This window comes from Nerophis lumbriciformis, linkage group LG17 (assembly GCF_033978685.3).
Source record: "Nerophis lumbriciformis linkage group LG17, RoL_Nlum_v2.1, whole genome shotgun sequence".
NCBI classification, from domain to species: domain Eukaryota; kingdom Metazoa; phylum Chordata; class Actinopteri; order Syngnathiformes; family Syngnathidae; genus Nerophis; species Nerophis lumbriciformis.
In genome coordinates this window covers 39,689,834-39,703,950 of record NC_084564.2, presented here as the reverse complement: position 1 = coordinate 39,703,950, position 14,117 = coordinate 39,689,834, and the positions used below count along the sequence as shown (strand labels likewise).

Here is a 14,117-nt window from a genome sequence, read left to right as displayed (position 1 = left end):
TATATATATATATATATATATATATATATATGGGCAGCACGGTGGAAGAGTGGTTAGTGCGTCTGCCTCACAATACGAAGGTCCTGAGTAGTCGTGAGTTCAATCCCGGCCTCGGGATCTTTCTGTGTGGAGTTTGCATGTTCTCCCCGTGACTGCGTGGGTTCCCTCCGGGTACTCCGGCTTCCTCCCACCTCCAAAAACATGCACCTGGGGATAGGTTGATGGGCAACACTAAATTGGCCCTAGTGTGTGGATGTGAGTGTGAATGTTGTCTGTCTATCTGTGTTGGCCCTGCGATGAGGTGGCGACTTGTCCAGGGTGTACCCCCCCTCCCGCCCGATTGTAGCTGAGATAGGCTCCAGCATCCCCCGCGACCCCGAAAGGGAATAAGCGGTAGGAAATGGATGGATGGATGGATATATATATATATATATATATATTTATATATATATATATGAAATACTTGACTTTCAGTGAATTCTAGCTGTAAATATACTCCTCCCCTCTTAACCCCACCCCCACCTCCCGAAATCGGAGGTCTCAAGGTTGGCAAGTATGGCTGCACATCAATGAAGGAGATAAATAAAAATGTAATTTTATTATTTTTGTCTTTCCTAGGAGCGATGCTGGTGCAAATATGTCAAAGACGGGACAAGCGGTAGAAAAATGGATGGATGGATGGTGTCAGTGCGCATGATTCTGCGGCTCCACTACTACGGCACGCGCCAACTCACCTTGAATGAGTTCCACTCGCAGGGGGAGCCAATCACCGCCGGGAGGTTCGACTCGCAGCCAATCAGGTGAGAGACAGAGGGGGCGGGACTTGTAGGTAGCGCGAAGGGAGGGGCTGCGCTTCCCTCTCCGGGGCTCACCACCTCGTAAAAAAAAAAAAAAAAAAAGGGGGTGGGAAAAAAAAAAAAAAAAGAACGGCTCCGTGTGTGGCGAGACGAGCGCGGCGGTGCAGGTGCTGTGTCTCACCGGGAGAGGATGCGGACGGAAGGACGGCGGCGGGCAGGGATGAAAGGGAGGCTCGGCCCGGGGAGAGACAACAGCGGACGTGTGAGCAGCGGCGGCCGTCGCTGACGGAAGAGCGAGGCGCAAGGTCGAATATGAGACATTCTGCTCGGACGAACGGGGCACCTGGCGTGGCGACAGTACTATGATTTGGTATGTGGCCGCTCTGATAGCAAGTGTGTTCAGCACCAGAGGAACGGCCGCCCAAGGTGAGTTGAAGTGCAATACCAACCACACGTCGCATGTGCCCGCCATCTGTACGTGCGCGCGTCTGTGTGCCTGCGTGCGCGTGCGCGCGCGTCTTCCCCCGCCATGCAATGTCGTCTATTCCCCCTTCTTTTTTTTTTTTTTTTTAGTGAGTGGATATGTAACCGTTGATCGTGTGTCTCTCCATCAGTCTGAGGCCTGTGTGCACGGTTATGTGCACGCATGGCAGCCGAGCAGCACAGTCCCGTTTGACTACTCCTGAAAAAGGGGTGTGACCGTCTGAGCCCTCCGGATGGAAAAGTAGCTAAATAATGCATTATGTGTGAGAGAAAATGCTCTCCCATCGGTTCCACAGTCCAGCCCACTGCTGCGTGCACAAGGTTCCTACATGTAACATGTCATAATATATGTATATGTATATATATATATATATATATATGCGTGTACGCAATCATGCATCACGTAAAGCATTAAATGCGTATGTTACGCCGTAGTACTCCATGTGTGCGGACAGATGTACTTACTTAACCTTGCTTTCCCGTTCACGTCCGGACGAGGGAGACAGGCGCCAAGCTGTTGCCTGGTAACTGATCCCATTGACCCCCCCCCCCGCCCCCCTTCTCCTGCATACCCAGTCAAAACTGGTCTGCATGCACACGTCTAAGGCCCCGTTTACACTAAGGTTATCCAGGGTAAATCCCACCTAACCTTGTCCCGTGTCCACGTTGTTTAAGACCCCCCCATACTTGCCAACCTTGAGACCTCCGAATTCAGGAGATGATTGTAGCCCGTAAGAGTTAGGGCTGCAAAGGATTCTGGGTATTTGTTCTGTTGTGTTTATGTTGTGTTACGGTGCGGATGTTCTCCCGAAATGTGTTTGTCATTCTCGTTTGGTGTGGGCTCACAGTGTGGCGCATATTTGTAACAGTGTTAAAGTTGTTTGTACGGCCACCCTCAGTGTGACCTGTATGGCTGTTTTTCATGTATGTCTTGCAGTCACTTACGTGTGTTTTGTAGAAGCCGCATACAACATGTGACTGGGATTGAGAAAAAGCGGACACGACGACAGGTTGTAAAGTTAAAGTTAAAGTACCAATGATTGTCACACACACACTAGGTGTGGCGAGATTATTCTCTGCATTTGACCCATCACCCTTGATCACCCCCTGGGAGGTGAGGGGAGCAGTGGGCAGCAGCGGTGGCCGCGCCCGGGAATCATTTTTGGTGATTTAACCCCCAATTCCAACCCTTGATGCTGAGTGCCAAGCAGGGAGGTAATGGGTCCCATTTTTATAGTCTTTGGTATGACTCGGTCGGATTTGAACTCACAACCTACCGATCTCAGGGCGGACACTCTAACCACTAGGCCACTGAGTAGGTCACTAGGCCACTGAGTAGGTCAGAGGACGCTAAGGGCAGTGCCGTCATGGCACGCCCTCAAAGTCGGGAGAATGGTTGCCCCGGGAGATTTTCGGGAGGGGCACTGAAATTCGGGAGTCTCTCGGAAAAATCGGGAGGGTTGGCAAGTATGCTCCCCCCGCCCCTCCGTCAGCCGGCGCATATTTGTAACAGTGTTAAAATTGTTTATACGGCCACCCTCAGTGTGACCTGTACGGCTGGTTGTTTTTCATGTATGTCTCGCAGTCACTTACGTGTGTTTGTAGAAGCCGCATACAACATGTGACTGGAATTGAGAAAAAGCGGACACGACGACAGGTTGTAGAGGACGCTAAGGGCAGTGCCGTCATGGCACGCCCTCAAAGTCGGGAGAATGGTTGCCCCGGGAGATTTTCGGGAGGGGCATTGAAATTCGGGAGTCTCCCGGAAAAATCGGGAGGGTTGGCAAGTATGCTCCCCCCGCCCCCTCCGTCAGCCGGCGCATATTTGTAACAGTGTTAAAATTGTTTATACGGCCACCCTCAGTGTGACCTGTACGGCTCGTTGGTTTTCATGTACCGTATTTTCCGCACCATAAGGCGCCCTGGGTTATAAGCCGCGCCTTCAATGAACGGCATATTTCAAAACTTTGTCCACCTATAAGCCGCCCCGTGTTATAAGCCGCATCTAACTGCGCTAAAGGAATGTCAAAAAAACAGTCAGATAGGTCAGTCAAACTTTAATAATATATTAAAAACCAGCGTGATGTGGGCGCGCATGGAGTCGTATATCAACATGGACGGAGCTGCGTGAAAAAAGCCACCCGGCCTCTTCGCGTAAACTTACCTTAACCACTCGCTCATCTTTTCTTCTTCCATCCATCCCTTCGAGTTAGCTTTTATGATGACGCCGGCTGGAAAGGTCTCTTTTGGCAAGGTCTTCCTTTTGAATATCACCATGGGTGGAAGTTTCTGGCCATTAGCATGGCAAGCTAGAACCACAGTGAAGGATGACTTCTCATTCCCTGTGGTGCGAATATTCACCGTACGTGCTCCCGTTGTATCCACAGTGCGGTTCACAGGAATATCAAAAGTCAGTGGAACCTCGTCCATGTTGATAATGTTCTCTGGCCGGATCTTTTTTTCAGCTATCTTGTTTTTACAATATGCACGGAAAGTAGCCAGCTTTTCTTGAAAGTCTTTAGGCAGTTGCTGTGAAATAGTAGTCCGTGTGCGGATGGAGAGATTGCATCTTTTCATGAACCGGAAACCTGTCGCTTAGTAGGAGCCATTTTGTGGTCTTTACAGATGTAAACACACAAAGGAAATGAAACGTAATATCCGCGCGCTTCCTCTTCTTCTATGGGGGCGGGTGGTTGCTTACAGTAGAAGAAGAAGCGCTTCCTGTTCTATGGGGGCGGGTGCTTACCTTGGCGGTTGCTTGCGTAGAAGAAGAAGCACTTCCTCTTCTACGGGGAAAAAAGATGGCGGCTGTTTACCGTAGTTGCGAGACCGAAACTTTATGAAAATGAATCTTAATATTAATCCATATATAAAGCGCACCGGGTTATAAGCCGCACTGTCAGCTTTTGAGTAAATTTGTGGTTTTTAGGTGCGGCTAATAGTGCGGAAAATACGGTATGTCTTGCAGTCACTTACGTGTGTTTTGTAGAAGCCGCATACAACATGTGACTGGGCCGGCACGCTGTTTGTATTGAGAAAAAGCGGACACGACGACAAGTTGTAGAGGACGCTAAGGGCAGTGCCGTCATGGCACGCCCTCAAAGTCGGGAGAATGGTTGCCCCGGGAGATTTTCGGGAGGGGCATTGAAATTCGGGAGTCTCCCGGAAAAATCGGGAGGGTTGGCAAGTATTCTCCCCCCGCCCCCTCCGTCAGCCGGCGCATATTTGTAACAGTGTTAAAATTGTTTATACGGCCACCCTCAGTGTGACCTGTACGGCTGGTTGTTTTTCATGTATGTCTTACAGTCACGTGTGTTTGTAGAAGCCGCATACAACATGTGACTGGGCCGGCACGCTGTTTGTATTGAGAAAAAGCGGACACGACGACAGGTTGTAGAGGACGCTAAGGGCAGTGCCGTCATGGCACGCCCTCAAAGTCGGGAGAATGGTTGCCCCGGGAGATTTTCGGGAGGGGCACTGAAATTCGGGAGTCTCCCGGAAAAATCGGGAGGGTTGGCAAGTATGCTCCCCCCGCCCCCTCCGTCAGCCGGCGCATATTTGTAACAGTGTTAAAATTGTTTATACGGCCACCCTCAGTGTGAACTGTACGGCTGGTTGTTTTTCATGTATGTCTCGCAGTCACTTACGTGTGTTTTGTAGAAGCCGCATACAACATGTGACTGGGCCGGCACGCTGTTTGTATTGAGAAAAAGCGGACACGACGACAGGTTGTAGAGGACGCTAAGGGCAGTGCCGTCATGGCACGCCTTCAAAGTCGGGAGAAGTTCGGGAGAATGGTTGCCCCGGCAGATTTTCGGGAGGGGCACTGAAATTCGGGAGTCTCCCGGAAAAATCGGGAGGGTTGGCAAGTATGCTCCCCCCACCCCCTCCGTCAGCCGGCGCGGAAAATGAAATGCGCACGTCGTAGTCGCCTCCGGTGTTGCTTTGTGTGCAAGTTCCTAAATTTAACTTATCTGAACAATATCCAGTGTTGAGGTATTTCAATGAACTGGAATCCAGTGCGCTGTGGGGCCCTATTGTAGTGAATCACACCTGAGACTTCATCCATCCATCCATCCATCTTTTTCCGCTTATCCGAGGTCGGGTCGCGGGGGCAGCAGCCTAAGCAGAGAAGCCCAGACTTCCCTCTCCCCAGCCACTTCGTCCAGCTCTTCCTGGGGGGATCCCGAGGCGTTCCCAGGCCAGCCGGGAGAGATAGTCTTCCCAATGTTTCCTGGGTTTTCCCCGTGGCCTCCTACCGGTCGGACGTGCCCTAAACACCTCCCTAGGGAGGCGTTCGGGTGGCATCCTGAGCAGATGCCCGAACCACCTCATCTGGCTCCTCTCCATGTGGAGGAGCAGCTACTTTACTTTAAGCTCCCCCCGGATGACAGAGCTTCTCACCCTATCTCTAAAAAACAAATTACGGCCGCTTGTACCCGTGATCTTGTCCTTTCGGTCATAATCCAAAGCTCATGATCATAGGTGAGGATGGGAACAAACAAACCCCGTTTCCATATGAGTGGAGGAAATTGTGTTAGATGTAAATATAAACGTCACTTGGAGAAGGCATTCGACCGTGTCCCTCGGGAAGTCCTGTGGGGAGTGCTCAGAGAGTACGGGGTATCGGACTGTCTTGATTGTGGCAGTCCGCTCCCTGTATGATCAGTGCCAGAGCTTGGTCCGCATTGCCGGTAGTAAGTCGGACACGTTTCCAGTGAGGGTTGGACTCCACCAAGGCTGCCCTTTGTCACCCATTCTGTTCATAACTTTTATGGACAGAATTTCTAGGCGCAGTCAAGGCGTTGAGGGGATCTGGTTTGGTGGCTGCAGGATTAGGTCTCTGCTTTTTGCAGATGATGTGGTCCTGATGGCTTCATCTGGCCAGGATCTTCAGCTCTCACTGGATCGGTTCGCAGCTGAGTGAAGCGACTGGGATGAGAATCAGCACCTCCAAGTCCGAGTCCATGGTTCTCGCCCGGAAAAGGGTGGAGTGCCATCTCCGGGTTGGGGAGGAGATCTTGCCCCAAGTGGAGGAGTTCAAGTACCTCGGAGTCTTGTTCACGAGTGAGGGAAGAGTGGATCGTGAGATCGACAGGCGGATCGGTGCGGCGTCTTCAGTAATGCGGACGCTGTATCGATCCGTTGTGGTGAAGAAGGAGCTGAGCCGGAAGGCAAAGCTCTCAATTTACCGGTCGATTTACGTTCCCATCCTCACCTATGGTCATGAGCTTTGGGTTATGACCGAAAGGACAAGATCACGGGTACAAGCGGCCGAAATGAGTTTCCTCCGCCGGGTGGCGGGGCTCTCCCTTAGAGATAGGGTGAGAAGCTCTGTCATCCGGGGGGAGCTCAAAGTAAAGCCGCTGCTCCTCCACATCGAGAGGAGACAGATGAGGTGGTTCGGGCATCTGGTCAGGATGCCACCCGAACGCCTCCATAGGGAGGTGTTTAGGGCACGTCCGACCGGTAGGAGGCCACGGGGAAGACCCAGGACACGTTGGGAAGACTATGTCTCCCGGCTGGCCTGGGAACGCCTCGGGATCCCCCGGGAGGAGCCGGACGAAGTGGCTGGGGAGAGGGAAGTCTGGGCTTCCCTGCTTAGGCTGCTGACCCCGCGACCCGACCTCGGATAAGCGGAAGAAGATGGATGGATGGATGGATAAATATAAACGGAATACAATGATTTGCGAATCATTTTCAACCCATATTCAGTTGAATATGCTACAAAGACAACATATTTGATGTTCAAACTGATAAACATTTTTTTTTTTTGCAAATAATCATTAACTTTAGAATTTGATGCTAGCAACACGTGACAAAGAAGTTGGGAAAGGTGGCAATAAATACTGATAAAGTTGAGGAATGCTCATCAAACACTTATTTGGAACATCCCACAGGTGTGCAGGCTAATTGGGAACAGGTGGGTGCCATGATTGGGTATAAAAACAGCTTCCCAAAAAATGCTCAGTCTTTCACAAGAAAGGATGGGGCGAGGTACACCCCTTTGTCCACAACTGCGTGAGCAAATAGTCAAACAGTTTAAGAACAACGTTTTTTAAAGTGCAATTTCAAGAAATTTTAGGATTTCAACATCTACGGTCCATAATATCATCAAAAGGTTCAGAGAATCTGGAGAAATCACTCCACGTAAGCGGCATGGCCCGAAACAAACATTGAATGACCGTGACCTTCGATCCCTCAGACGGCACTGTATCAAAAACCAACATCAATCTCTAAAGGATATCACCACATGGGCTCAGGAACACTTCAGAAAACCACTGTCACTAAATACAGTTGGTCGCTACATCTGTAAGTGCAAGTTAAAGCTCTACTATGCAAAGCGAAAGCCATTTATCAACAACATCCAGAAACGCCGCCGGCTTCTCTGGGCCCGAGATCATCTAAGATGGACTCATGCAAAGTGGAAAAGTGTTCTGTGGTCTGGCGAGTCCACATTTCAAATTGTTTTTGGAAATATTCAACATCGTGTCATCCGGACCAAAGGGGAAGCGAACTATCCAGACTGTTATCGGCGCAAAGTTGAAAAGCCAGCATCTGTGATGGTATGGGGGTGCATTAGTGCCCAAGGCATGGGTAACTTACACATCTGTGAAGGCACCATTAATGCTGAAAGGTACATACAGGTTTTGGAACAACTAAGCGCCGTCTTTTTCATGGACGCCCCTGCTTATTTCAGCAAGACAATGCCAAGCCACATTCAGCATGTGTTACAACAGCGTGGCTTCGTAAAAAAAAAGAGTGCGGGTACTTTCCTGTTCCGCCTGCAGTCCAGACCTGTCTCCCATCGAAAATGTGTGGCGCATTATGAAGCGTAAAATACGACAGCGGAGACCCCCGGACTGTTGAACGACTGAAGCTCCACATAAAACAAGAATGGGAAAGAATTCCACTTTCAAAGCTTCAACAATTAGTTTCCTCAGTTCCCAATCGTTTATTGAGTGTTGTTAAAAGAAAAGGTGATGTAACACTGTGGTGAACATGCCCTTTCCCAACTACTTTGGCACGTGTTGCAGCCATGAAATTCTAAGTTAATTATTATTTGCAAAAAAAAATAGTTTGAACATCAAATATCTTGTCTTTGTAGTGCATTCAATTGAATATGGGTTGAAAAGAATTTGCAAATCATTGTATTCCGTTTATATTTACATCTAACACAATTTCCCGACTCATATGGAAACGGGGTTTGTAGATCGACCGGTAAATTGAGAGCTATGCCTTCCGGCTCAGCTCGTTCTTCACCACAACGTATCGATACAGCGTCCGCATTACTGAAGACGTACCTGAGACATCATAAATGAATCAAATCTTTATTAGACACGTAAACAATGTGACAAAGAACATTTGACAACAATCAATCTGGTCAGGACACTCCTCACTCTTTTGCCTTCACGCTAACCAAGTTTCAATGGAGATTTCCATAAAATTAAAATGTGGTTATTGGCAGCTATAATTTTCCCAAAACGTCGGCATCTCTTTTACTTGTGTAATGGTTTATGGACTATGTAGTTAGCAACTAATTGACTACGGGAGCATAGGCCACTATTTGATTATATAAAGCATGTGTGGAAACAAAGAAGTATCAATCATGCCTCATTTACTATTTATGTAGTACACTGCACTTTGTACCGCCGCACGCTGCTATTTTCTGTCCAAAGCAGCACCACAAATGTCCACGTTGGAAGCTGCGACGTGTTCGACCTAACATTTGCATTTTTACATGAGGGAGAGGCGGATATAAAGTAATTTCAAGTACCGCTGATGATCAGCACTAATAATGTGGAAAACGCCTCTTTTATTCGTTTTGCTTGGTCAGAGTTGGGGAAAGATCACTTGATTTAAAGATATACGAAACAGAAACAAAAGGGCAAGGAACTATTGTGGGTAGAGCAAAGAGGTGGAAAGTTTGATGGTAACTTTCCGGAAAGTCTCCGGAAATTTACCACGGGAAGTTAAGCTCGGGATGTTTGGAAATTTTGACTAGGGCTGCAGCTAACGATTATTTTTCTATCGATTAATCTGTGGATTATTTTTTCGATTAATCGGTTAATCTATAGATTATTTTTTTCGATTAATCTATAGATTATTTTTCCTTTTACCGATTTTTTTTTTTTATTTAAAATGAAGAGGAAAAAATAAATGTAGGCCAGTTTTTTCAAAAGGCATGGCTTTTATTTACAAAAAGAAAAGTATGGCCACTCAGTCAACATTGACAACAACATGACAAAATATTCTGTAACAATGTAAACATTTAAAACATTTAACAAAATTAAAAGTAGCTTATTTGCTTTTTAATGTGCAAATATAAAAGTAAACATCCAGTGCAAATCTTAATATTCTGGAATAGTATAAGCATTTCAAAAGTAAAAGTATTGCTTATTTTGCTTTAAAATGTGCAAAAATAAAGATAAACATCCAATACAAAAAAGTGTACAGTGTAAACATTTCAACAAAAGTAAAAGTATTGCTTATTTTGCTTAATAACACAACAATGATAGTATGATTAAAGTGAAAGTTAATTGTTCGTTTGTACATAGTATATGTAACTGTTAATGTTGTAAAAGGTATTTGCACAACTAATTAACGTTAGCGTTTGTGACACGTCTTGTGCCGTGGGGTTCTTTCAGGACCGACAGACTGAACGCCAGACGGCTTTGCCAGGTTTACAATCTTTTAATTTTACACAGTCTTTTCTCTTCCAACTGCGCGGATCGCGCACCTGGGCACGATTGCGGCGTCGCCGCCTCTCCACAGCGTTAAAGAGGAGCGCGTCTTTGTAAACACTGAACAGGCACGCCAAACGCGCCTCTCAGAGCGAAACGGTGCTTTAGTTTATGAATTTACAACGCAGATACAAATGACACATTCATGTTTTTGTGTAATAATGACAACGTATACGCACGCGGACGATTGATTTGTTGATGGTGATGGCAAGAACGCTGTCGGGGGTTTTCTTTTCAAATGTTCGTTCATAGCCGTTGTGCTGCTATGATAGGCCATTTCCGCTCGACACAGTGTGCATACAACAACATTATTAGGCCGTTTATTGAAATACTCCCACACTTTTGACGACTTTTGGCGTGCTTTTTTCCCCTCGCTCGCATCGTCTGCTTTGCGCTCCGCCATGACAGTAAAGTAGTGTGACGTAAATATGCGACGCGCCGACGCACAAAAACGGCGTCGACGTATTTACGTAACCGATGACGTCGACTACGTCGACGCGTCGTTTCAGCCTTAATTTTGACCATTTTTTGATTATTCAAAGTTGGACATGCATTTTTGTTGCGTTTCGCTTGATTGTAAAATATGTGGATGGAGAGGGGGTGTGACGTTCATATGTTGTCAATATTCAGTGTTTTATCCTTCATAGTTAATATTGTTGTCAAGACGTGGACTATGGTGTGTTTGTTTTCCCGAGATGCAAGTAAAGCTGGACTGGTCATGGCGTGAAGGTAAATACATACTAGTGATGGGTCCGGCAACACCGATGCATCGGCGCATGCGTCGAGCTCATAGAGCGAAACCCTGTGTCGGTGCGCGTACCGCTTTTAGAAAGTCACGTGACCGATCATGAGCTGTTTTGGTCACGTGACCGATACGCGAACTGTGTCGCACTGACGCCTCCTCTGTGCCCTGTGAGCGGCTCTTTTCTACAGCCGGAGAAATAATAGCTAAGAAGAGAAAGCGTCTAAAATTGAATACGTTGGAAAAACTGTTTTTTTTTTAATAAAAATGTGTAAAAAGAAATAAATAATAATTTCCAGGTCCACAAGCATCCTCATTCACAACACGTTCTCGTAGATTTCCATGTTATGATACATGTTCACATTATTTATTGACTGTATCTAAAAAAGACAAAAAATATATTTTTATTTAAATGAAGTTATGAAATAATCCTAAATGAAATACAATGACTTGGTTTATATTATTGTATATACTAGGTCAGTGGTTCTCAACCTTTTTTCAGCAATGTACCCCCTGTGATTTTTTTTTTGAATTCTAGTACCCCCTAATCAGAGCAAAGCATTTTTGGTTGAAAAAAAAAGACAAAGAAGTAAAATACAGCACTATGTCATCAGTTTCTGATTTATTAAATTGTATAACAGTGCAAAACTGTTAAACGACATTTGTAAGGTTACGAAGGACTTAAAGTTGGTTTTATTTGCAGACGACACAACTGCTTTCTGTTCAGGAGAGAGCACACAGAAGATAATACAAATAATAACAGAAGAAATGAACAAATTAAAAAGATGGTTTGACAAAAACAGACTATCTTTGAATCTCAGTAAAACTAAAATAATGCTATTTGGTAATAGTAGAAAAGAGCATCATACACAAATACAAATAGACGAAGTAGACATAGAAAGGGTAAAAGAAACTAGATTTCTGGGAGTATTAATAGATGATCAAATGAACTGGAAATCTCATATACAAAACATACAACATAAGGTGGCAAAAAACATTTCAATAATGAATAAAGCAAAATATGTCCTGGGCCAAAAATCACTACATATTCTCTACTGCTCGCTAGTGTTACCATATCTGAGTTATTGTGCAGAAATATGGGGAAATAACTACAAATGTGCGCTACATTCGCTAACCGTGTTACAAAAAAGATCAGTTAGAATAATACATCATGTTGGATATAGAGAACACACAAACCCTTTATTTATTAAGTCAGAAATATTAAAGTTTGGTGATTTGGTAAAATTGCAAACAGCTAAAATGATGTACAAAGCAAACTATAACCTGCTACCAAAGAATGTACAACAATTCTTCTCAACTAAAGAGGAGAAATATAACCTTAGAGGAAAAAATAATTTAAAACATTTATATGCACGTACAACACTTAAAACTTTTAGCATATCAGTATGTGGAATTAAATGATGGAATGGATTAAGTAAGGAAGTTAAAAATTGTACTGATATGATCCAGTTTAAGAGGTTGTTCAAAATAATAGTGCTTACAGAGTACAAAAAAGAAGAATTATGAGAAATACTTTCAACCTTATTGAAAATAAGATATTCTTCATCTCAGTATGTTAATAATGACTGAATTAATTAATTAATGACATATTACAAAACTGTTGTATACTAATTCATAGATGTTATTTTATTATATAAAAAGGTCAGTAAATGATTCTATATATTTGTAAATGCTTGAAGTGGGAAAGGGGTAGGATTAAATAAGCTTTGCTTCTTCCTACTCCTTTTCGGGCATGATGTAAAATGAAATGATATGAAATTGTGTGATGTATTATGATGTAAGTGTGTTCATGTTCCAAATAAACTAAAGAAAGAAAGAAAGAAAATATTGCTCATTTGTAGTGGTCTTTCTTGAACTATTTGGAAAAAAAGATATACAAATAACTAAAAACTTGTTGAAAAATAAACAAGTGATTCAATTATAAATAAAGATTTATACACATAGAAGTACTCATCAACTTAAAGTGCCCTCTTTGGGGATTGTATTAGAGATCCATCTGGATTCATGAACTTAATTCTAAACATTTCTTCACACAAAAAAAAAATCTTTAACATCAATATTTATGGAACATGTCCACAAAAAATCTAGCTGTCAACACTGAATATTGCATTGTTGCATTTCTTTTCACAGTTCTTTTTGACAGACATTTTAGTGACAAACCTGAGCTTGTGCTTCACTGAGTTTATGAACTTACATTCATATTTTCTTGAAGTATTATTCAATAAATATATTTATAAAGGATTTTTGAATTTTTGCTATTTTTAGAATATTTAAATAAAATCTCACGTACCCCTTGGCATACCTTCAAGTACCCCCAGGGGTACGCGTACCCCCATTTGAGAACCACTGTACTAGGTCATAAAATCAGTGTCAGTTGAGTCGGTCCATAGGTTGCCTGTAGGGATTTTTAATGTCCAGCAGATGTCAGTATTTAGTGACACAGTATCAACACAGTATCAATACAGTTTTGCAATGTGTCGAAACGCTTCATGACGCCTCATGAACCCATCACTAATACATACTTAATAATAACACTCAAAGGAACAAAAAGCGCACTCAAGGCGGATGTACAAACTTGACTAACGAAACAAAAAGACTTGCACGTGGGCAAAAAACTGTGAACAATGAAACAAAAACACTAACTGTGGCATTAATAGGAAAAAACTTACTTGGACAAGGCATGAAGTGCGCAGAGGTAGACAGAGTGTGACAGGGGTATGAATGCGGGATGTCACCAGAAAGACAAGCTGAAAACAATGAACTTAAATACTACAGACATGATTAACGAAAACAGGTGCGTGACTCAAAACGTGAAACAGGTGCGTGACGTGACAGGTGAAAACTAATGGGTTGCTATGGTGACAAACAAGAGTGCACAATGAGTCCAAACGTGAAACAGGTGAAACTAATGGGTAATCATGGAAACAAGACAAGGGAGTGAAAAGCCAGAAACTAAAGAGTCCAATAACTAAACAAAACATGACTAAAACAAAACATGATTACACAGACATGACAATTGTAAATCCATCCATCCATCCATTTTCTACCGCTTATTCCCTTTTGGGGTCGCGGGGGGCGCTGGAGCCTATCTCAGCTACAATCGGGCGGAAGGCGGGGTACACCCTGGACAAGTCGCCACCTCATCGCAGGGCCAACACAGATAGACAGACAACTTTCACACTCACATTCACACACTAGGGCCAATTTAGTGTTGCCAATCAACTTATCCCCAGGTGCATGTCTTTGGAGGTGAGAGGAAGCCGGAGTACCCGGAGGGAACCCACGCAGTCACGGGGAGAACATGCAAACTCCACACAGAAAGATCCCGAG

At 44.6% G+C, this 14,117-nt stretch overlaps 1 protein-coding gene across 3 annotated transcripts in view; it reads left to right on the top strand.

Moving 5' to 3' along the window:
* The first annotated feature begins 916 nt into the window (after positions 1–916).
* Positions 917–14,117, top strand: part of igsf9ba (immunoglobulin superfamily, member 9Ba) — a 337,710-nt gene continuing 324,509 nt past the window's right edge. For all 3 annotated transcript variants that reach the window (XM_061973182.1, XM_061973181.2, XM_061973180.2), the window contains exon 1: positions 917–1,223. In XM_061973182.1, coding sequence (XP_061829166.1) covers positions 1,160–1,223 — 64 coding nt within the window. In that variant the 5' untranslated portion in view covers positions 917–1,159. The remainder of the gene's footprint in view (positions 1,224–14,117) is intronic.